At 43.5% G+C, this 25,790-nt stretch overlaps 1 protein-coding gene across 2 annotated transcripts in view; it reads left to right on the top strand.

The window, feature by feature from the left end:
* FBXW11 (F-box and WD repeat domain containing 11) overlaps positions 1 to 25,790 on the top strand; it is a 540,498-nt gene that overhangs the window by 112,705 nt on the left and 402,003 nt on the right. For both annotated transcript variants that reach the window (XM_085617878.1, XM_085617877.1), the window contains exon 3: positions 22,243 to 22,468. In XM_085617878.1, coding sequence (XP_085474004.1) covers positions 22,243 to 22,468 — 226 coding nt within the window. The remainder of the gene's footprint in view (positions 1 to 22,242; positions 22,469 to 25,790) is intronic.

Raw genomic sequence — 25,790 nt, 5'->3', positions numbered from 1 at the left:
GGATGGGAAATTAATGGGTTATGGTCCCTGAAAATGTTCAGGAGTCTGATTTTTCTAATGCAATTCTATAAATTCTGAGATGAAAATCCAATCCAATATATTGTGCAGTCCTCGTCCTTTGAAGGTGGAAATGTTCTGACCCATGACGTCATGAACTTGATTCAAATTAAAAAAACATAAGCGGCTGTAGACCTCACCCTTCTGATGGTGACCAAAATGTGAAATAGCACTAAACTCATTTGGTGGGGAATCAGTTGTCAAAAACTAAAATTGATGCATAGAGGAACTTTAAAATGTTCCAGAGCTTTAAAAGGTTGTCATTATTAGTACCATTGTTATAGTTGAAATTATCATTATAATAGTTGAATATCAAAAACGTCGGACCACAGCCCAGATGTTAATTTGAGGCTTGTGTATTGGAGAGGTTAATACTGAAAAAAATTAAATTTACAATTAAGCGAGAGAAGCAGAAAAATATGAATTCCACCCTTCACTCTTCCTAACTTGGAGTGAATAGCTGGTATGACCTACATTGAATAAACATCTATATAGAAATTATTTGTAGCCCAGGTTTCTTGTAAAACAACAAACTTGTTTGACAAAAACTAGCCAATATGGATTTGGGTTTTATTCTGTAGGCTTGCAACATTCCAGGAGATAAATTTGAACAAACTGGAGACACCTGAGGAAGAGTTCCTCCCAGAACCATACTCGTTAATTATGGAGTCAGCCAGAGAGTTGGCAATCGAGGTAGCTTCGGGTCTGTCAGTCCTTGCTATCTAAAGATTTTGAGGTAAGTAACTCTGTTAGAGGTCCAATTTGTGTTAACATCTACGGTATGCAACAATCAGGATTTTCTTGGACTCTAAAGATATAGGTGGAATTAGTAACAATGAGAGATTTATAAAAGAAGCCCAAGGTCAGAACCTTGATTCTGCTGCTGTAATGAGACATGCAAGACAATGAGGAGAAAACTTACTCCACTAATAGGGACTTTCTGAAATTAACCACAACTCAATCACCAGCCAGTAGTTTTACCCCGTTAACTACCCTAGTCACCCTGTTCACTATGTTTATTTCATGATAAATATTGAGAACAACCCTCAAATGTGTATCTAACCAATGAAAACGTTCTTTAGTAGCCAGTATGACTATGGCATGGGAGACGATTAAGAGATGTGGGAGGCTTGCCATATGACTCTTTATTCGAATATGTATGATTTTAACTAGGGCTGGTTCTTGGAGCAAAGGCATTAAGGGCCATATGATAAACATTATGTTTGCATTGGCATTGTGATGCTGCAGGGAAGGTCAAAGATGTATTACTTCCAACAGAAAGAAGTTGCCCACCAACATCCATAGTTTAGGTGCCATATGATTTTGTCACTAAAGATGGTTTGGGTTTATCAGCGCTCCAGTCCAATTCTCAATAGCAGGAAGACAAGTTCTCAAAAATCCTCTAATTATAGATTTGAGATTTGGTAAAAGGCACTTACTAACAATAAGCCATGAACAGTTGATGGACTTGCCCACTATTTTTTTTACCACTGTTTTTAGGGGGCCTGAATGTGTCATCTGGCCAGCAGTTTTGATGGATCTGCAGTGTTTTGTATTTTTATTATTTTGCAGGTGGTGAGCTGGAATAAAAAGCCACAGGCTTGGGGTTTGTGCACAGCAGCCTCGCCAACAAGCAGGGATGTTTGTGATTACTATTGGTGTTTGCAGTGTTCAAAATATTTTCTGTTGAAAGTCTTTTAGATGCCATTGATTGTTGTTGGAACAGAGGTTGTCATCGTTGATGGCACTGGTCAGAAAACTCAAAATGGTATTGGGAGGAGGGGGGCACGACATATTGAAGAGGAAGTGTTATTTTCTTTTCTTTTGCGTGTGAATATCTGAAAATCAATGCCTACAACTTAAAAACAAAGAGGGAGGGCCTAGTCCGGTCTTTATCTGACAAACAGTCTCTGCCTGTGCAGTGGGTCAATTGAATGTGCCACTAATCTCCTCCTCCTACTTGTACTCTACAGTAAACGGTGTGGTTCCTCCCTCCCAGACTGTAGCCACAAGTGTATACTATATAGATCTTCTAGCTAAACTGAGAGCATTTTTGTTGGATGAGAGCTTTGCTTTTAATATCCGTTTTATTAGGGTTTTCTCAAAAGTTACAAAACAATCAGTCACGTTTATCAGTAGATTATAAAGTGACACTACTAACAACTTATCGGTTACATATATTAATAGTATTGCGGTCTTATTTGATAAAGCTCAATACAGTAAGGCATTGGTTGAAATGTTTTACAACCTTTGTTTTCGTTTTTTGAACTGTAGGCACAACATACCAAAAGGGCTTTCCATTAGTATAACAGGTCTTGCTTTAAACAATAACCAGCATTGCAGCGTGAATCTTTCTGGATCCACTATGCTGTGCATTATTCCGCGATCTGGCGGTTGGGTCCGGATTCGTAGTCTTTCTTATTTATTTATTTAAATTTTTTGTAGCCCTGGTGGGCGTCGACGTCCCACCATTTGGTGTACCTCTCGTGACGTCGGCGTGCTTCCTGCGGAAGTCCCACCTTTGGGGCGCCATCTTCAGATTCTTTTTTCCGCCGTTGGGTCTGGATCGTCATCGAGAAGCTCCAGAGTTTTAAACGAAGGAAGAAGGAAAATACGCGAGTTTCATCGAAGGAGAATTTACAGAAGACTACAGAGAGGAAGAAATTACAGCCGGGACGGCGAAGGAGGAGATCCTCAATTCTTCGACACCCATAGGAAAATGCGCATTCAGGGACTCTGAGCGCAATGGACAAGACACTATTTAAATTCTGCCCTAACTGCCACCACAAGTACGCGCTGAAGGACCAACATCCGGTGTGCAACCATTGCCTGCCGATCGACCACGAGAGCAAGGACTGCAACGCCTGTTCCGCATTCACGCCGAAGACACTCCGGGTGAGAGATAGACAGAGGAGAGCCAACTTCAACATGGAAGGCAAGGGTAAGGCCCCATCGCTGTACGATCTGGGCCTCTCTACCGACGATGAGGACAACATCGCCGAAGGACCTGATGTCTTCACGGTCGCAGAGACCGATAAGAAAACGCCTGACGAGGTAAGAGACACGTCGAGTGCGAAACCCCCGAAAATCTGAAAGTGACTCTCGAAAAACAGAGTCAAAGTCCTCAAAAGGAACACCGGCGCCGAAAAGCTGGACGACCGCGAGTGGATCCAAGGACTGAAGGCCCAGCGGATCCTTCGAGAAGGACTCCCAGGTGCCGAAGGCCGCCGAAAGACCGAGTTCGACGAAGCAGGCCCACGAGGTGGGGTGCTCGGTGACGAAAGACAAGGCCACGTCGACGCAAGCTCCGTCAAAGACCTGCGGTCGACGCCGAACAAGTCTCCGAAATGGAGAAGAAAAAGAGAAGGCTCGAGGCGGAGATGTAGAGCATCCTTCAGAGGAAGGAGTTCGCCTAAAAAATGAAGAAATTCAAGATCCCAACGATCCCACCGACGGAGGTCGTCGAGATCGAGGAACAGGAAGAATTCGACGCCGAAGAGCTGTCGAAGGATCCAGAAGAGGAGGAGGAAGGCCCCTACTATGAGGGAGAAGATGAAGAAGAGGATCAGCAGTCGTTCTACGGCTCAGCGCCGTCGATGACTCGGGAGCTGGAATGGCAGGACATCGACACCGAAAACCCCGAGGAGCCCGTGGACTCGTATCCTTCGAGGCCTTCGCCGCCAGACGACATCGGGGCATACAACATGGTCGTCAAGAGCGCTGCAGCGGCTTTTGGAGTGAAATTAGACTAGGAGAAGCCGAAAGCAGATTTCCTACTCGAGACTCTGCTCCCCATCCAGACGAGGAGCCAGTTCCTCCCCATGCTCCAAAGCGTGATGAACCAAGGGAAGGAGGCGTTTAAGGACCCAGCAACATGCCGGTCCATCACGCCCAGAACGGAAAAGAAGTACAAGCACTCCTCGCAGGATCCTCCTTGCATCAAGGGATCGGTCACTGCCGACTCCATTATTGCTTCCACGGCCAGGAGAAGAGCCAATGTGCCGGCGACCTCGGGACCACCTCCTGATAAGGAGAGCAGAAGGATGGACCTCACTGGAAGGAAGGTTGAAAAATGCCGCAATGCACTGGCGCATGGCAAACTCTAATGCGCTACTGAACAGGCACCAGTACCAGCATTGGGATGAGATGGGGGAACCAGTCAAGCATCTCCCAGAAGAGTACCGACAAAGGGCTTCCCATCTAGTGGAGGAGGGGGAAGAATATCGCCAACTCCTGCATTAAGACTGCATTGGACGGGGCTGAGACTTCGAGCAGACTAATGGCCATTGGGATCACTGAAAGGAGGCAGGCCTGGCTGAGAATTTCTGGATTCAAACAAGAGGTCCAGAACAACATACTGAACACCCCTTTCAATGGTGAAACGCTGTTCGGGGCACCGGTGGACGAGAAGCTCTCCCAACTGCAGAAGGAAAATGAGACGGCAAGGTCCATGGGGGCCCTGCAATTCAGAGTGATGAAGAGGCACCCCAGCTCGGAGACCCTACGGAAAGGGAGGTAACCAGCAGGGAACGTCACACCAAGCATTCCAGCAAGGACAGCAGGGTGACAGTCACAGCCAGCAAGGACAGCAGAAGCAGAACTGGCAGTACCAACCTCTAGGCCAGTCCTTTCGCAGGAGGGGAAACGGACGTGGCCAAAGAAGAAGAGGGGAAGACCAACCCTCTTCTAAGTGACTTTGCACGCAAGGAGACGCTCACTCCCAGTATACCCCGAGTGGTGAAGCGCAAAATGAACACAGTGAGGGGGGTACACGAAACCAGCGCCTAGGAGCATACAACACCGGTAGGCGGAAGACTGGGACTTTACCTTCAACAATGGCAAAAAATAACCACATACAAATGGATACTCAACGTCATACAGCACGGATACTGCATAGAGTTGGAGAAAAGGCCTCCAAACAGGAAACCAAAGTGAAGACAACGCTCTGGTCAAGAGTTTGCTAAACTCAGGGAAGAGGCACAACAACTACTCCAAAAGGAGGCCATAGAACCAGTGCCATGCAGAGAAAGGAACAAGGGAGTGTACTCAAACTACTTCCTGGTCCCAAAGGTGGACGAAACACTAAGACCCATCCTGGATCTACGATTCCTAAACAAATTTATAAAGACGCAAAAATTCAAAATGACATCGCTACAAGGAGTGCTACCTCAAATACAAGGCGGAGACGACATGTCCACTGTGGATCTCAAAGATGCCTACCTGCTAAGGTTCAACATCAACCAGGACCATTACCAATTCACAACCCTGGCATTCGGTCTAAAGTCCGCACCAAGGGTTTTCACAAAATGCCTTGCAGCAGTAGCAGCGTACCGAAAGAGAGAAGGGATTCATGTGTATCCTTACCTAGACGAATGGCTGATCAAAGCAAGTACTCGCGACAAGTGCGAGGAGCACGCAGAGCGGGTGACAAGAACACTAACCAGCCTGGGGTTCTCGATACACTGGGGAAAGTCATCAATGGAACCAGAACAGGTGAAGATCTTCCTGGGAGCGCAGATCAACACCTTAGACAAAACAGTCATGCCCAGCGACAGGAGAACGGTAGCCCTGCTGAAGGAGACTCGTCTCTACCAGAAGGGGCGAGCTCTGACAGTGAGAACAGCGAGCAAGATCATGGGCATGATGGCATCATGCATTCACCTAGTCCCCAATGTACGGCTTCACATGAGACCGTTCCAGGAATGGATGCAACAACAATGGTCACAAGCGAACGGAAGTTGGGAGGATCTAGTGGTTGTTACGCACGCAGTGCAAGAGGAGATAGCATGGTGGAACAGGGAGAACATAACTGTAGGAAAGCCCTTGACACCACCAAGTCCAACTGCCAACTGTGACCATTACCACAGACGCATCCCAGATAGGATGGGGGGCGCACATGAACAAGCTCAGAGTGAGGGTTCTGTGGACTCCAGCAGATGCGGTCAGACACATCAACTACCTGGAATTGAAGACTGTACTGCTAGCCCTGAAGGCCTTCCAGAGGCAGCTATACAACCAAAAGGCGTTGATACAGATGGACAATACTACCAGAATGTTCTATATCAACAAGCAGGGAGGAACACAATAGTTTCCCCTTTCAACTCTGGCACAAGAGATTTGCCATCCCGCTCAAAATAGACCTGCTGGCGATACACCTACCAGGGAAAGACAATGTGGAAGCCGATTGGCTCAGCAGGCAGACATCGGCATCCCACGAGTGGGAGCTCAATGGACAGGAAACGCAAAGGCTATTCAAAAGGTGGGGTACACCGACAATAGACCTGTTTGCAACACGCCTGAATGCAAAATGCTGAAACTTCGCAACCAGACAACCAGAAAAACAATCCCAGGGGAATGCCCTATGGATAAGTTGGTCAAGGACATTTGCATACGCTTTTCCACCAATACCACTGATACACAGGGTACTCAACAAGTGCAAGACCAGCAACATGACAATGATCCTGGTGGCACCACAGTGGGCGAGACAGACATGGTACTCACAAATAGTGGAAATGGCACAGGGACCTCCACACAAATATGCAAAAAGAAAGGACTTGCTCTCCATGCAGAATGGAGAGGTTCTACACCCAGAGCCAGAGAGCCTCGGACTGGCAGCTTGGCTCCTGAAGACATAGTTTTCACACCTTAAACTGCCTCCAAGCACTATGCGAGTGCTGCGGGAGGCAAGGAGACCAACAACACGGAAATGTTATGGGGAAAAGTGGAAAAGGTTCACAATGTGGTGCAGCAAAAATAAACTGCAAGGAAAAATGACAAAGGAATCAACGGTGCTTAGATACCTCACACACCTTCTAAAGGCAAAACTTTGCTCATCGTCACTGAGGGTACACCTAGCGGTGATCGTAGCTTACACACGAGGTGAGACAGGAGGAAGCTTCTTTACATCACGGGTAGTAAAGAGATTCCTGGAAGGGGCAAAAAGAATAGCGCCACCAAAGAGGATGCCGCCTCTGGCATGGAACCTCAACATAGTCCTGACGGAACTTATGAAAGTGCCCTTTGAGCCCATGCACAAGGCCTCCCTCCAAATGCTAACAATGAAGATAGCCTTTCTGGTGGCAATAACCTCACTGCGCAGAGTAAGCGAGTTGCAAGCGCTAACGCTGCAAGAGCCCTACATCCAGATACACAAGGACAGGGTCGTAATGAGAACGGACCCACACTTCATGCCAAAGGTGGTGTCAGCATTCCATTTAAATCAAACAATTCAAATACCAGTTTTCTTTCAGGACCCAGCAACAAGCGCAGAAAGGGCACTGCACACTCTAGACGCTAGAAGGGCGTTGATGCACTACATCGAGAGGACAAAAGAATACAGGAAAACCAAACAGTTTTTTGTCCTTTGCAACGAGCTTCCTGGGTAGACCAGTGACTAAAAGCACCATCGCACGATGGATTGCGCTATCAATACAATTCTGCCACAAACAGGTGGGGCAAGAACTATTCGAGTGGCCACAGGCCCACTCCACAAGGAAGAAGGGAGCAACAATTGCCTTTCAGGCAAATACACCCATTCAAGACATATGCCTGGCGGCAACATGGGTTTCGGTGCACACGTTCACCAAGCACTACTGCGTGGATATACAGATGAACAAGGAAGCACAAGTAGGACAGAAGGTGCTTCAACATATATTCAACGAACAAGGCTCATCTTCCACCCAGCCGCCACAGAGATAACAAACCGCTACAAAATCTATGCACAGCATAGTGAATCCAGAAAGATTCACGCTGCAAAACGAATAGTTTCTTACCTGTCGGTGTGGTTTTGCAGCTTGAAGATCTTTCTGGATTCACTAGCGAACCCACCCACCTCCGCCAGGAAGATGAGGATGGAGAAAAAAGGGTGGAAGGACAAAGACTGAAATAACAGGATAAAACGGAGAGGATATATAAGGAAGATACTTAATGCCTAGGGTTAAAAAAAAAAAAAAAAGAGAGGAAGGGAAAAAAGAACCCGAAGTTGGCGCCCCAAAGGTGGGACTTCCGCAGGAAGCACGCCGACATCACGAGAGGTACACCAAATGGTGGGACGTCGACGCCCACCTGGGCTACAAAAAAAAAAGGACTACGAATCTGGATCCAACCACCAGATCGCGGAATAATGCACAGCATAGTGAATCCAGAAAGATCTTCAAGCTGCAAAACTACACCGACGGGTAAGAAACGATTCGTTCTCGAATTGGCTGCCAGCCTTTTGGCTCCGTCAATGCATGTTTTGTCATGGTGTTTGTAAAACATTGTTAGAAAAACTGCCTGGCCCTCATCAATCTAAAAAATAATTAAACATAAGCTACTGGCAGATATATTCATCGTCTCAACACACACATTTCCCTAGTAGTTGCTGCCTATTCATAGAACTATTGTGTGTTTATGTGGTCCTTCTAAAACCGTCACCGACTGAAGTTAGTCAGTGGCTGAAGGCTGAGCAATCGCTCCATTTTGTATGCTGTAGTGGGCAGAGTAAACATTGGTAGACAAAAACAAACTAACTGAAGAAGAGGGTAGCCAGAAAGCCTCCTTATTTAAGTATATTATACATAGAAATTTTGCAGAATCAGAATGTCTTTGCTAACACCATCCCTAAGAGGAAATATTGACATCAACATCTAGTCACTGCCGTGCCAGGGAAAGTTGTCTCAAAATCAGTATTAACATGAGTCCTGTACAAAAAGGCATTTCAACGTTATACTGTCATAAGTCAAAATTACTTTACTGGGCCCATATCAATGTTAAAATGCACACACATCCATATACTTTTCCATGGTCACCTTAAGCTGGGTGCGCCCTAACACACATCCTCCTGCTTGCCATTGCTATCTGGCAGTAATATTTGTCTTTGAGAGTACTTTCGAAGCCTCAGGTAATGAAAAACATGAAAGATTAACCAATTTTAGGAGCAGACTTTTTTATTATCCGGTTGAACCTCTTGGAACAGTTTCTATTTTCCTAACTAGAAGCATGCCACCGTGCAAGATAGTTCATCTGTAAGCACTTGTTTACAACAACAAAAAAGAGTAGCCTAGTTAAAATTCATTGATTTAACTTTGTATGAGGCACAGAAAGACATCTATCTTTAACCATTCAAATCATCCATTATCCTTTTGCCTTTAAAATTCTCTTGGTCACCTCCTAGGCCCAAGGATTCAACCAACCTCTGAGCTTTAATTGGTGTCTAACGTTCTCTTCTCTGTTAATGAGGGAAAGCATACATTTATCAACACTGAGCTCCTCGTGCAACAGTTAATCTATAGACTGGCACACACTCCTGTGTGCACAGTCTAAACTCAGTTTAACTCCTAGTCCTTAACCTAAGAATGAATATTTTCAGATTGAGCTGTTATATCACGGACTCTTCCATAGCATCCATATTTTCACCCTTCTGGAGCCAGAGAACACCAGCACGGGTCAGTTGTGAGATTATGATTTTGCTTTATCCGAATTGAATTGTCCAACCACCATATTTGTTGTTGGAACAAGATCACACATGCATTGTTGCTGCGACTGAGACAGCCTTCTCTTTCTGGTAAGGAGACAAAGCTGACTTAGCATACAGTAGAATGCTAAGATAATGATGTTCAAATACCTCATATAGACCAGTCGGATTCAGCCAGAATAAACCACAGATATCCATTTTTATCAAACCTAATATCTTGATTTTAGAGATCTTGATAATGCATAGTCTCAGCATCAGTGTTGGAAGCTACAATACTTTAACTAATACATTGGGGTGACAGCTACATTGATATCAATTCATGCTTGGTAACTGATAAACGTGCCACCTTAACTCGGCAAAGTTGTGAAATCAAACATGCTTTGAAAGACAGGGAGGTTTAAGCAGCTATGGGAGGAGAACATGTCAAAAATGGCTGCTGGGGTTGTAGCATTTCAAAAAGGTTCAAATGTAAGCAAAATGGCAGCACTCTACTCATTCCTAACAAAAAGGAACACAGCATTGGGGAATATAATTGATTCTAATATGCATACTGATTTGAGGGCTAGAGAATCTGTGCAGCTGATGAGGAGAAATGGACCTATGATGTCAAAGATAATACAACTATGCATACTAGCACCTTGCCAGATATGTGGCCCATCGACCAGCATGACCGATAAGGTTGAGGATTGGAAGCATGGGAAGGCTTGGTTTAGTCTTTCACCTCCTGCTGGGTTATTTTTCTTAATTGCGAGTCCTTGGCCTTCTGCTGGTCAAGCAGTTGACAATGAAACACATTCCACTGTCTGAAGTTTCTTCCACTTGATAAATGAACATGTGCTTTGCCTTTCTGTTGTGGGAAATTCTCACCCTGTCCTTATAAGTGGCCAGCTGTACTGGCTTCACCTAGAGTTAGTGACAACCATGCTCTTTGGGTTGGCCTGGATGGTAAACCAGGTGAAATCACTTCATTTGAGAAGCTATTAAAAGGAACATTTTCACATGTGCCTTTTCAGACTGTTACCACAGAACAATGCTTCCATAGTTTTAATTGCCTTGCTGCATTTTAGACTTCCTGTTAGCAAAGCAACGTTATACTCACTATCCCTAATTTCAATCTTGATAATTGTAGAAAGAAATCCCTTCTATTATTTTTAAATGACCCAAACCGGGTGGATTGCTGTCCTTGCAGTATGGATTTGGTACTTGTGTGGGTGCTGGTTAAAATTTTTGATTACCCCAAGATGTTTTTGAGGTCACTTTGATTTCTTGATTTTAAACTATATTCTCTCCTAACCTTTGAGACAAAATTTCATTTCAACTGTACACCAGGTACACGTTACAATAACAACCTCGGTGTTGCGCACCATAGTTCCACTGCAGGCTTACTACTGAAACTTGGTTCTATATGACAGACCAAGAAATGTCACTGCCCGTTAGCGGTCATTGATTAGGAACATTCAGGTGAGCATGCTTCACAGGCTTTGCTTACCTCTCACTAAGACACTTTTTGTTTTGTTTTAGGAGATCGTACCTTTGAATTTTATAGCAGCTTTGTTTAAATAGTAGAACACCCACTGTGGTCCACCAATATTGCAAGTCCTGTTCTCCTTGGAAACTGTTTGCATCATGGATAACTTTCTTTGTGGCGACACTTGAATTCTGCGCTGACAGTATGGTTTCTGTTCATATTTCTTCCTCCCTTTTTGAGGTGAATGTGCCTGTGCAGCTGTAAGTGATCATTCCAGTGTGGGTAAAAACCTTTGGTCTTTGGATCATTTAAACTGGTATAGTTTGTTCAACCAAAGCAACAATCTCACCATAGGGCCCAAACATTTGCCCTCTTTCAATGAGATGGAGAGTCTGTTGCTGCAGATCCTGGGAAACAAGATACAGCCTGTGAAATAGAAGACCATCTTCTTGTCGACTGTTTACCGTGCACACGATAGTGAGCCTTTGCATTAGGTTCCATAATTGCTATTCCATGCACACAGAGCATTATTTTGTTCCACTCTTTTTTCCTAATGTGCTTTCAGACTTGCATCAGACTGAAAGCACCACCCCCTTTCTATGTATTAAGTTTTTTAAAATCAATCCTGAAGTTGTTTGGACAGCCCACGTTCACTTTCCTTGAGCTGCTTTTACTTAGACCTCCAGAAGAGACACAACCACTGCAGCAATCTACCTCCGTATCCATTATGCCACACATCAATCAATGATCAATATGAAGTTTGTAGGTTTTTGCAATAAACCTCTGCCACGAAGGCTGCCCTAGTGGTTTATACTGATAAAATCTGGTTCTGCAGTGTAGCAGCAGAAAGTCTTTTTTTGTGATGATTCTGCTCTGTCCAGTTAAGATTTTATTTTTACACTCCAAATTAAGGGACTGATGGCCAGTGCAACAGAAGTCACTTTCAGCAGCTTCTTTTCAACTTTTGAATTAAGCTGGGTGGTTGTATGATTTCTTTTAATACTTTTGGTTGGCTGACGTTTAGTAAATCTTTCGCGAAAGAAGCTGTATTTGTTCTGGAAATGAAGCGGCGCTCTTGTAGGCAAATAATTCAATACCCAAAGAGAATTTGCTTTGTGGTCATCCAATTAGCCTTATTTATTAAAGGCTAAATATTCTATTATTCATCTCTGTGACATGGACAAAACTCCCTTGGATGGTTTTATAGAGCTGGGATTTGGAGATAAGTACCAAATACTCTTACCAAGCTAATTTAAACTGTCCGCTTTTTGGTGGCCCTTTGGTTATGTTGCAAATGAGTTTTTCAGCGACGGTCTCTTCTTACGTAGGCGATTTTGTTTCTGAAGATTTTGGCTTCTCCTTTGAGGTTGCAAGAACGGAGGGGCTTTCCAGCAATTTTGCAGTCATCGGTATCCAGTGTCTAGGATCTGTGTGTTTCTATCCCTCATTGCTGACCCATGATTGTCGTTTTTAAATTTTATATATATATATATATATAATCTCATTGTCTCTCATCGGCGGGTTCGTTCAGCTCTTCAAAAAACGTAACTTTATAGACATTGAAGACGGACAAGTGTCCAATTAGAACTTTTAAAGAGGCAGTCCAGTTTCCAACAATCATACAGGTAATCACAAATCTTTGTTCTTTTTGCTGAAACGAAGGTAGTACTCATCTTTCACATAAGGTTCAGCATTAACCCCCAAGTGGTTTCCAATAAACGTTTTCCTTCGTTCAGAATATCAAAAAACTCTTTATAAACATTTCGGGACTGCATTTCCCATAATTCTGCATGACTGCCTCCTCATTTAATATATAGTGTCCAATGTCGATCTTGGCAACACCTCCACTTGCTTCACTGTGTACCTGGTGCAATTATTTGCTTCATAGGAAAAGTTCCATACCTCGGTCACGGTGCATCAGGTGAGTCTCGCTACCACCGAGTTCTTTATATGCTCGTAATCCGCCTTTCAAGCAAATCCCATTTAAGCGCGAAGTGCTCAGAAAAAGTTCTGGACGCAAACCCTGGCTGTTCAAAAGATCATCTTTCAGTTACGGCGGGCCTTTCAACGCGGCCCTTCCATAAAAACTTCAATCAAGGTCGATGTCACAGCCGGAGGGCCCTCCAAATAAGCATTAGCTTGAACCAAAAACATATATATATATATATATATATATATATATATATATATATATATATATATATATATATATATATATATATATATATATATATATATATATATATATATATATATATATATATATATATATATATATATATATATATATATATTTTTTTCATCCAAAAGGTTGCCCATAAACGAAGACGCACACGATGTCAGGCAAACCCAGCCATCAAACCAGGTTCTTTATTTATACAAACGGCAGCTGCTTCCGGACATTTCTTGCAACCCTGAATGGCTTACGCGACTGGAGGCTCTACTGAAATTCCGAAATGCGTAGGGTTGCAATAAATGTCCGGAAGCGGCTGCCGTTTGTATAAATAAAGAACCTGGTTTGATGGCTGGGTTTGCCTGACATCGTGTGTGTGTGTATGTATATATGTGTGTGTGTGTATATATATATATATATATTCACTGCAAAAACCATAGGTTTCACACATGTTATAGTTAGCGGAAATTTTACTGATAAAAAACCAATGAAATTCCCCCGTTATAGTTAGTGCAGGCAACTATAACTCACGCGACCGCAATCCTCTGCTGATGCTAATACTGTATTTAGACACTTATTTGCCCATGTCTTCTTCCATACATTTTTAGCTATACATATATTACAAATATTTTTTTTTCATAAAGACACATATGTCATCAGCAGAAGATTGCGGTCGCGTGAGTTATAGTTGCCTGCACTAACTATAATGGGGGAATTTCATTGGTTTTTTTATCAGTAAAATTTCCGCTAACTATAACATGTGTGAAACCTATGGTTTTTGCAGTGAATATATATATATATATATACCACGTTATGCTAGATGGGCCATGTACGCACGATGCGCTTCGCGCACCGTGCGCACATGGAGGACATATGATGCACTTCGTTTTGAAAGGTAATATTTTAATTTTTCGTAATTTTTATAAGCCATGCACAAATGGTGCCCTTCGGGCACCATTTGCACACGGGGTGGACAGAGTGGATAATTTTTTTTTTTTTTTTTTTTTAAATATTATAGTTTATCTCAAAGATTATAAGCCATGCACAATTGGTGGCCTTCGTCCACCAATTGCACAAGGGGTGGGGAGAGTGTGGATAATGTTTTTTTTTATATCATTTTTTACCGTACGCGTACGGTAAGCGTAATCGGCGAAATTAGCGGAAAAAAAAAATCCGTTTTTGGCCTTGGGGGATCTTTGAGGACTCCTTCAACATGGCTATGTGTGTGGGAGCTGTCTAAACAGCCCGTTTACATTATTTTGTGCTTTGTATTTTCATCATCACTCTCAGTGCGAGAGAGAAAATGGCGGCCGCCGCTTCCTGGTTTCGGCCGATTCGAATGTTTACTAAGATCTAAGAGCCAATCAGAATCGCGCTCGTGCACGCCACCGTACGCGTACGGTAAGCGTACCGTAAGCGCACCGTAAGCTGGCTCAGATATATATATTGATTTAAAGGCTATTTTCTCAGAATCTACTGAACAGATTTACACCAGACCTACAAAAGGAACTTCCTTGACCTGAGGACTACCTCTCTGCCAAATTTCAAGTAATTCTGTTCAGCCGTTCGGGCTGTAGCCCTGTCTAAAGGTCCTATGGAAAAATGCATGGGAAAAACGCGTTTTGGGACCCCCCTTTTATCTCAGCCCCTGCTTGACGAATCCCCCCGAGACTTTCAGGGTAGGAGCGGAGCGTAGCGCCCCACCTATTTTGAAAAATTCGCGAGGATTCGTCGACCGGCGCCAAAGTTATTCAAAATAGAATGTTGCGGATTTCCTATGGAAACGTGGTCCTAACTATAACTACCTACTGGCGACCGCCAGTAGGTAATATATATATATATATATATATATATATATAATATTCGTCTCTGATGCTGCCTTGGTTTGGAAGAAATATATATATATATATATATATATATATATATATATCTATCGAGGTTGCCTTGTGTTCTTTTTCCCTAAGGTCTTCGCCTACGTACATTTCCGAATTTTGTTTTCCTTTTGAGACTTTCTCTCTGCATCATTCTCCACATTCTTCTCTGCTAGCCTCTTCTCGATGTCTGTCTCGAACTCCGACGTCCTAACCCCTGTCGGCTGTTTGTACCTCTTCGACTTTCTCGTCGTAGTCACTGGACAGTCCCAGATCATTTTGCAACACCTGTGTTTTCTGTTCCCTGGACATGTTGTAGTGCTCTAACCTTTGTCTTCGACATACCTTCAGGGTCTTTGGTCCAAATGCTGCACAGGCCTCACAATCCTCGCCCCAAAGGTCTTTAGGTAGACAGAGTGCACATTTGTGGTTGTCTCGCTGCACAAATTTGTGATGGCAATGAGTGCAGAGCTTAGTTTTCTTTTCTTTCATGATCCGTACCTGGATTTCTTCTTAGTCTGTGTCCACTCCGGGGGCCTCTGTGGGAGGGGAGAATGAAGGATCACCTTCTCTCTCACCATCTTCTCCTTGTCTCCGTTAGGTGACTTGATTTTACTGCGGCATTTTCCTATGTTTTTTCCTGGAGCTCCTCTGTTGCTTCTGAACCCAACAGCGGAAAAAAAGAATCTGAAGATTGCCACTGTAGGAAGCTGGCTCTGTATATACTATACCAAAGTAAGGTGGAACCCAAAAGGTAGGTAGAGGTAAAGTAGACAGCACCTCACTCTCTATTTGTGGTAGTGTGGTCGAGCAGTAAGGCATTATCAGAGGACCGTGTTAAGCATTTGTAGTACACGCTCAGGCAGCATATTAATTCACACACTCAGACAGAACTTCAGACCAATTGTTTTTATGTAAAAAGATTCTATTAGCCATTTTATTTTCTAGAACCAAGCCAGCCTGGCACAGGTAAGCTAACTACTTTGCAGTAAATATACAGTTGTAACATCGTTTGGATTGTAATTGTATATCCACTTTGTTTTGATTTATAGTACTGTAACTGAGAAATGCAATGCTTTGGAAATAAAGTATATATACTTTGAATGGGCTGTTTAGTAAAATGACCACTACATTACTTTTAGATTATTTTTCTTACACAGTGTAGTATACCTGGATACTAAACTGGGACATTTCCTGTAGACAGGTAAGTAAATGTGTTTTTGTTATTTAGTAAGATTCTCCAACTCCACACTTAGAAACTTTTCATAGAAAAACAGTCAATGTTATCCTATGGAGGAAAATAGTGTAATTGGTTCAATGGTAAGGACTTTGTTGTGGTAGTTGGTATTCTGGGGTTAGACTCGGGTGTCCCCCGGGGTCAAGGATGCACTCTTGTTACACCTTCAGCGGCACAAGCGCAGATGGGTGCAGAGTGCCGAGGCCCAATGTTATCCACTGGGGGATAGGGTTCTTCGGTTGGTGGCTGCTTACGAGCAGGCCACTGGGTTGTGGGATGCAAGCTCCTGGACTTAAGCTCGGGGCAAATGGGGGTTTAGGCCAGCATAAAATATGCACCCTCAGCATCACTGGGGAGGCCGGGTGCAGAGTGCTGTTTTGGCATTTGGTGCCCTGTAGCTTTCAATAGGGAGGCTCCAGTTTGCAAACACATTGCAGGTTCGGGTACGAAGGTCTTCTCGGTGCGACCACCACTTCCTACTGCCACCTCCAGCAAGTTCTTTGCAACAAGCTTCAGCAATTCGTTTGTAATGAAATCGCGTCCATATACATCAACTTCGACCATGTCCCCATGATACTCAATTTGCCATCACAGCCGATGAACAAACCCTGATCTCGTGGACTGACAAAATCTCTTCTACCGTGAAGACCATCCACTCTGGGGCTCCCTTTTGACCCTTGCCCCCACCACACATTCACCCAAAAAGTTCTAAAGATCTGCGAAGCACTAACTCCCTTCCTCAACCCCTTCATCGACTCCGGCACATTCCCATACACCTAGAAACATTCCACAATATGAGGCCATCCTGTGACCGAGCGCGCTTTTTAACCACAGACTCCTCTTCCCTCCTACCATACATGGCAATGGTCTTATAGAAACTAATGAACCAATGCCTCAACCACGATCTCCGCAACCACCAGTTCCTCGATGCCCCTCAGTTCGAAGTAATCGCCGCAACAAATGACTTCTGCATGATCTTTGACTGAAGACACACTCGTCCTAATTTTCTTAGACCTCTCTTAAGCCTTAAGGTTCATCGCTCATCCCTACCTTCAACACATACATGATCTCTCTGGGTAACAACCTCTGTGCACACATCAGCATCCTCTACTATGTCGTGCCGATGACACAACACTCCTACTGTCCCTCTTGGACCAGACCCCCAATTCAAGAAACGAGTGCACCGCCTGCAAGACCAAAGTCAACACCATCAAGATTGAAGTGGTGGTGTTCGGTAAGAACTCCTCCGCTAGCGACTCCAACTGGTGGCTGCATATACTGAGTCACACTTTGAACCCATGCCAAGAATCGTGGAATAATCAGACAGAAAATTAGATTTGACTGCTCCAGTCAATGCAGTCACTGCATCCTGCTTTCGCACCCTGAAGATGTTTAAGATCATCTAATGGTTCCCAAGCAACACAAGAAAACGTTACTTGCGCCCTAGCATGTTGGACTGTGGAAACACACTCTATGCCAGGATCACCAAGCAACTCACTAGACTGTAAACCATCCCGAACTCAGCCGCCAAACTCATCCTCAGCCTCCCACACAGAACTCTCAATACACTTCCGGGAGCTCCACTGGCTCCCGATAAATGCGCACAATTCAAACTTTTTGCACACATTCAAACCACTACACAACTCAGCCCATCCTATCTGTACAGTTGCATCTCCATTCAAAAACCACCCAGACACACCAACTCTGCAGGTCTCCTACTCACACATGCATCCCATGCATACTCTGGACCTGATCAGGACGACGGGCATGCTGTTGTATTGCTCCTAAAGCATGGAACACCCTCCCTCTTCACATATCAAACCTTCTCTTTTTAAAAAAAAATCTGCAATAAGCTGAAGACCTGGCTTTTTAGTTAACCAACCTACCATAGGCAGAGATAGGCACTCACCTGCTCAGCACCAGAATGCCCTTGCTGGTGATAGTTTGATTTACAACACACATTACATAAGTATTCATAACAGCCCCACCCCCCAATCTGGGCCAGCTGTCATGGATACATTTGTAAGCATACCACATACATTGTTTAGTCTAGTCAAAGTTAAGATCTTAATACTAGTAATAGAAAATATAATATTGGAGACAACAGCACATTCCAAACTCTAGTCCCCCCCCCCCCCCCCTGAACTCCAAAAGAAGAATCAACTCATCACTTCGAGAGGTGTGCAAAAGTTAGACCCCCCCCCCCCCCCAAACAAACCAGTTACTTCTGCGCTCTTTCGGCTTGACCCAAAGGAGCTGTCCTGCTAATTCGGGGACACCGGAGGCTCTTCATCACTGCGGGATTAGTGTAATTGGGAGACCTACACATTACTTCATCTTCTGACTTGCATTTTGCCTGCAAGTAAATATGTGAGCCGTTCATATTACTAGTTAACTGCTCCATTGCAAGGATGATCCAGATTGTCATACCTTTGGGAGATTGGTTGCATATCCTTTATCTTCCATTTAAATGTGTGGTTAGTTTTGCAGTCCTTAGGCACTGGACAACCTTGTGCCACTCTTGCTTAGTCATTGTCTCGCGAGTTTCCAGCCGGAGTACGTCACATCTGAGGAGGCTGGAATTGGATATCCCAACACTTAAATAAAAGAAGCCCACACCCAAAATGGGTGAATCTTTGGGCATTGCCACTTGTGCATTTTTGTGGTACTTTGTCCTACACTGTTTTGAACCGGACACATATATATTTTTTTATTTTTGTTACTGCATAATATTTTTACTTAAACTTTGTGTAGACATTGAAGTTAGCAATTTCTTTCTATTTCTTGCCCTAAATTGAGGTCTGCTTTGGGTTTTTTTGGGGGTGGGGGGGGGGGGGTTTGGAGCGTGGGACTGTAGCTTGGTGCCCATCACAGTGACCACTGTTAATAAAATACTGGCTTTTCCTCTTCACATGAATCAATTTGTTCATGCTCATTTGGCCAAAGATGGAGATATCTGGTGATCTGAGCCATGGTGCGCGCTCCTGTGAAAAGCCTGGGGAGAATGCAGCTTCTATAAGCAACATTCCTTAACTGTGAGAAAGTGCCCTCTTTCTGCTTGATTGCCCCCACTTTTTGCTGAACTGCTGATGTGCTTTGACTGAGTGCCTTGGGCTCCTGCTAATCAGGTACCCAGGGCCTATGTTCTTTCCCTAAAACTGCATTGAAGCCCAAACCCAGTTGGCATCTCTGGCCACAGGTCAGCCCCTGGTAAATGGTACCACAGGTATCCAGGGCACTGTGACCAGGGAAGACCTCTAAGGGCTGCAGTACTTATTGTGTCACCCTTCGAGGCCCTGTGTGTGCATGTGCGTGTGCGTGTGCGTGTGCGTGTGCGTGTGCGTGTGCGTGTGCGTGTGCGTGTGTGTGTGTGTGTGTGTGTGTGTGTGTGTGTGTGTGTGTGTGTGTGTGTGTGTGTGTGTGGTTGTGTGGTTGTGTGTTGTGTGTTGTGTGTTGTGTGTGTGTGTATCTATATCTATCCCCCCCTCTTTGCAGGCTGGGTGTTTTGGTGCAGAACAAAGTGAAGTGTTGACATGGCAGACATCCCTGTGTGCCATGCCTACAACCCATTGTCCTGGCATTCATCGGCCACCCCTCTAGCTGGGTGCACAATACCAGTGGTGAGGATACAGGTTCATGAGCTCTGTACCCCTACAGTGTCCTAAGTCAATTCTTGGACAATGTAAGTGCATTGCTGCCATTAAGAGTATATGGTGCTGGGAGTTTGTCATTACGAACTCCACAGCACCATAATGGCTACACTGAAAACTGAGAAGTTTGCGATCAAACTTTTCAGCACATTTAACCCACACTGATGCCAGTCTTGGAGATGCCTCCTGAAAAACGACCTACCACTAGTGTCCAGGCTAAGTGGCTGCTTTCATCTGCCACCACCAGACATGTTTCTGGACCCGTGGGTCGAGAGCCTGCTGCTCTCGGGGACCTGAAACAATGCACATTCTGGGACGAGGTGCCAAGCCTCTTCCCCCGGGATGGACAGGGTCCATAAAGGGGAAGCTTCAAAGGCTTGTAGCCTTTGTGAGCTTCCCAAGTCCACTTGCTGCTTTCAGCAACTTGTCCCCACTGGTTCTGACCCCCACTTTGAGCGGGAGAACCAGTGGAAAAACAAGTAAGAGAGTTGTACCCACCTCCGCCAACTCCACCCCTCAGGTGGGGGAGGTGAGGTGAAGCACAACTGTGTCCCTGCCATCTTGCAGATGGGGGGGGGGGGGGACACAACTAACCAGGGTGAGGCTTTTTTCCCCCTCCCACTGGAGGGTTGCATGATAGGGGTTGTACTCACCCCAAGGAAGGGACCCACTGTTCCCAACCTTTATTTACCTGTAACGCCCCTAAATCTAGTATTTAGAGGTAACCCGGAACCTTGCTTCCTCAGACAAGAAACCAGAAGAATAAGGACCGAACAGCTGTGCTGAAGCTAAGAAGAGGGGGATTGTTAACAATATTGAAGGGTTTTGTTAGAGTAGAGGAAGAAATGGCGCTCAAGCGTGTGCGTCTAAGGTGTCGCTTAAAGATGGGTAAGAACTGTGCTGACAGGTCAGGGGAAACAAACCCAAAAGAAAACAGCCCCTGCAGGTGTGTGGGTCTAAACCCGCACCATCAAATAGAAATGAGGTCCTGTGCACACGGATTGGAATAGTGTTAAAGGTGTGCCCGATGGGTAATGGTACAAAAAAATGGTTTTCTTGTTTTTCGAAATTATGAGGATCCACATCAGATATATCCTAAATAAGGATCTTTTTATATATATTTATCCAGATCAATACAGAGTTTCTCAACTCTCTGTATACATGGTTACCTCCTCACTTTCTATTGATATCTATACATTCCCTCTTATATATTTTTGTGTCCTTCCCAGCCCTGAAGAGTCACAATTGTAACACGTTGTGACGAAACACGTGTCGGCTGGTCTGTTTTTTTCTCACTCTGTATTGATCTGGATAAAAGCACTAAGGTGCCAGTAATTTCTTGTGTACCAGTTATCTGGGGTTACTAGCCCATACCATCTCTCCTCAGTAGGTTTTTGACTTCATTTTGTTACCCTGGGAGAGTCAAGTGCTACAATGGGGTACTTGGTTCTCATTAAAATGACAATTACTGTATAATTACTTGTGAAGGGGTTAAATCCTTTGCCACTAATGCCCAATTTCTTATACTACTAAATTTGATACCTCCTTTCAAACTTGTACATACAGTTTCTCTTTGGGGCCAACTTGAGAGCTACTGTCCCAACAGTGACTGTTAAAGATTTGAACATGTGGCAGTCACAACAATTCAACCTAAAACATATATATTGTGCAATGATCATGCAAAGATCTTAGAATTATTTTGAAAATTACCGAACTTTTATAATAGGGTGAGCTTTAAACGTGATTTCATAACACTAGGTTAGCTTCTCTTGGCCAAGGTCATGGCACCTGGCTGCACTTAGTTTTAGAGTTTTCTTCAGGCCTGGTATTGGAGCTTAAGGTTAGCATTCGATGTAGGGTGGGGTTAAATTTAGGTTGGCAACTCAACCCAAGCTCTAGATTAGAAGATAGATTTTCCCATTGTAAAATTTCTCCCAGGTCACTTGCTTGGCCGTAGATAGTAAATGTTAATGCATTTGGTGAAAATTCACTATAAAGGACTGGGAGAGCAAGTAACATTTTAATGTAACGCCTAGTGAAGTTTTCATGTGCTTAAAAAGTGGTCTGTCTACTTTTTCTTACCTCAAGTACTACATTTGTGGTGTTCTTAAACTTATGCAGGAAAAAGATGTAGTGATATTTTTGTGATTTCGTTTTTTTTTCTCCATTTTTGTTTTTTTAATGGTTGGCAATCATTTTGTTATCCAACTGATTACAAACATTTTGTTTATTTGTTCATGTTTCCATATTTCATTTTAGAAATATCTGCCAAAGCACACGAATCTTTCAAATTTTAAAGTTTTTTTTTTTACTATTCTCTCTGCATTCATAGATACAGAATGGACCTTCATCTGTTATTGTCTCCAGAAAAAGGCCTTCAGAAGGAAATTATGAAAAAGAAAAAGACTTGTGCATAAAATATTTTGACCAGTGGTCTGAGTCGGATCAAGTTGAATTTGTAGAACATCTAATTTCGCGAATGTGCCACTATCAGCATGGACTAATAAATTCATATTTGAAGCCTATGTTACAGCGAGATTTCATTACTGCTTTACCAGGTAATAATGCATATGTTAGAACTTGATTCTGTGAAAGATGTACCTTGTTTTTAAGATCTGTTCTCCTGAATACTGTTATTTGCCTTTTTATGCTTTCATCCTTTTTCTTGCTTCTGTTGTCTGGAGGTCAAATAAAATAGTAATCTGATGTGAGTTGCAATGTACCTTTAGTCGTAATGCCGGAGTTTACCTCTAAATGTTTTTGTATGGCAAACAGATTCTGAGCTCACTACTCTTGTATATAGGATTAAAAATAGCATTGAGTTAGTTTTCAGTGATTGAATTACCTTTTCTGATGGCGATTAGAAGTATGCATGCAAAAGTATTTTTAAACCACTACTAACCTAAAGCAGACCTATTGTCTTCTATAAAGTAATTGAACAGTTTCTTTACAGCACACCTTTATCAGTTAACTGTTGATTTACCCCTGTAGCAGAACCTGTTTGTGTTTTTTTTTTTTTTTTTTTTTTGTACACATGGCCTTAATACGTCTGGTGTGTAATAATTACTGAGCTTTCCTTGTGGATGGAGTCTGTAGGGGGTCATGAGCCTTGCAGACCCCAACTTTCTTAGATTTGATACATGCTTGGGTTGTCTTTGCTTAGTGGATTAAGCTGTGTGCTGTCTTCCCCCTAACCCGTGTCAGGTGGGAAGGTGTAGTCCGCTGCTTGGGGACACAGCAGATATCACATTGCGCAAATTTGCTGCCTTTCACACATTTTGGCTTGCTTACTGACACAGGGCTGGTGTTACTGAGTTCTTCTTTGGCAGAGTATGAAGCTGAATTATTTATAGATTGGCCTTGTACCCACTTTTGTTATGGATAAGGGGTTACCTAGCTTGGTTAGAGTGCTAAAGTCATTTTTGAGCTTTAAACTGAATACTACTTGGCTCAATGTCCCCCTGTCCTAGTGATTCCCTCTTCCTTTATTCCTCTTACTTCTACAGCTTAGTTCTCAATCTTATGTCTCTGCTGCAGTTTTTGGTTTTGATTGGTTTTCTTTTTGAACATTCACACTCTTGCATATTTAAATATTCGTCTTGATGCTATGCTCACTCTCGTTCTTCTCTGATGGAAACCATAGAGTTTTTGCTTCATTCACTGGTGTATGGATTTATTCAGTGGTTTGTATTATAAGTAAGGCTCCCTGTTTTCCGTTTGTACTGATTTTTACAGATAAATACAGACCGAAAACACTCGTTTTATTGTCTGTATTTATTTTTAGATGTGGATAAAAATGGAAATTGGGTTGCTTTCTAAGTAATTCTAAATACTGTCTGCCATGACTGCCAGGCCAATAGATGTGTGAATTGATTGATAAGGGGGTTAAAAAAGAAAGTAATTTTTGTAAGGAGGGTTTAACAGCAGTAGATACGCACAAGGTTGATACTAAAATTTGCATATTTTTATATAAGTGGACTGAATTATCTTTTGCGCGTGTTCACAGCACTGAAACCTGGCAGACATTCAAGCATGAGGGCATATTAATCGGTTAAATAAATGTGGAAATATACTAATTTCAACTGAATTTTTCCACAAACCCCAAAATAAATATGGATAAATATAGATAAAACTAGCAAAAAATAAATATGGATAAATACAGACGGAAATGGCAAAAAAATAAAAACCATAAAACTGGGAGCCCTAATGATAAGGGATCGGTGTGTCACAAAGTGCTGGTTGTGGTTCGGTTGTCATGGATTGAATGCTGAGTTTGTTTTGTAGGAGAGCAGCAAAGTGTGTGTGGCAGCTGACAGAGTGCAGCATTGTAGTTTTAGAAGTCACACTACCTGGCAAAGAAATAAAGCAAGCAGTGTGAATATTGTATTTTTGACGAATGACATACCAAGCTCTGCTGCAAACTGGGCTATCCTCTGGGAAATAGTAGAGGAAAGGCAATGCAGTAACCACTCCAGAAACACTAGTTATGCATAGACAGCTAAAACTGCTGCGATTTAACTCTTTTCAATATAGTAAAACAAAATATGGAGACAAGGAAAACAGACTTGCTGGGCCCGGTGCACAAAAATTCCTTCCATCTATATTAGCTGCTGTTATGTAGCTCCTTGTCCCACTTGTCTTAAATAGGAGTGTAAAAAGAGGCTGGTACACTGAAGGAGTGGCAGAAAAGCGTTTGTGAAAGTTGGGAATTGCACTGCACATCCATTCTTTATCAGTTAGGGTTAAATAGGGACACAGTTTACTCTGGCTCACAAATGTGTCTCATGGTCTCTTCTGAATTACAGCCCTCATTCATGTACACCATCTTTTCACTTTCATACTACAACCTTTTTCCTCTCACTACCCCAACCCTTCCCCCAAAATTACATTCCTTTCCTGACAATGGGGTGTCTGTTGAAGTGAAAACCAGAGACTTGGTTCTTGCCATTTTCCACATAAATAGTATTGTATGATTTCATTCTTGATTTTTGTTTTTTGATGGGCAATGTATGGAACTTGTAGCAGAAAAATCGTTTTATACCTCGAATATCGTCATAGGGTATTTCAACCTTCGCTGTGCAGTGTATCAATTGAAACTCTTTGAAGCAAGCGCACCTTTGACCCACTGCCACCCGAATTAAGGACTCAATTTTTAGGTCTCGCGCCTAGCGTTGCAGTGCTCAGCACTGCTCGCGCAGCGCGAGACCTCGTGTAGGGGGTTCAGAAAGCGGAGCACGCGCTTGTGCGTGTGCTTTTGCTTTCGCCAGCTGCCATTGGCTTTTGCATTTTTTTTTTTTTTTTTTTTTTTTTTTTTTAAAGCCAGCACGCAATTAGGCAAAGGCAGGCGCATGTCCTGCCTTTGCTCCGCTCATTCACATTCGTGTGTTATGCACAGCAGCGCGCGTTCACCTCGCTGCCGCGCTCCCTCGCCCCTCTGTGGTGTGTGTGCACCACTGGTTTCGATTCCGTGCTTTTCATTAGCCATCCGTAGAGTGAAGGGGGAATGGGAACTGACTTGTTCTGTTTCCTCTTCATGTTCCGCTCAAACACATTGAGAACACAGTCTGCCAGGGAAGTGAAACCTCGTACTGGAGGCGACCATCAACAAAACGTGCTGGTAATGGGAGATTAGCGGTACATACTGGCTGACAGTTTAGCGAGGAAACCTGCAGTTAGAACTAAGTCACGCCTTTACGTCACATAAAGGCAGCGTGCGAGCCTTTGGGGGGTCGGAAGACAGTGACACACATGAAGGATTTGTATTCTGGTATGTATATGATACAACGGTAGGGTCAGACTAAGTGTACTTTGATTCATTCAGGCCGCACCAGCTGCCCGACAACCATTTTATCTTTTACTTTCATCGTAAGTATGTAATTT

Source organism: Triturus cristatus, chromosome 7 (assembly GCF_964204655.1).
Source record: "Triturus cristatus chromosome 7, aTriCri1.1, whole genome shotgun sequence".
NCBI lineage: Eukaryota > Metazoa > Chordata > Amphibia > Caudata > Salamandridae > Triturus > Triturus cristatus.
The sequence above is the reverse complement of the archived record's forward strand: the minus strand, read 5'-3'. Positions and strand labels throughout refer to the sequence as shown.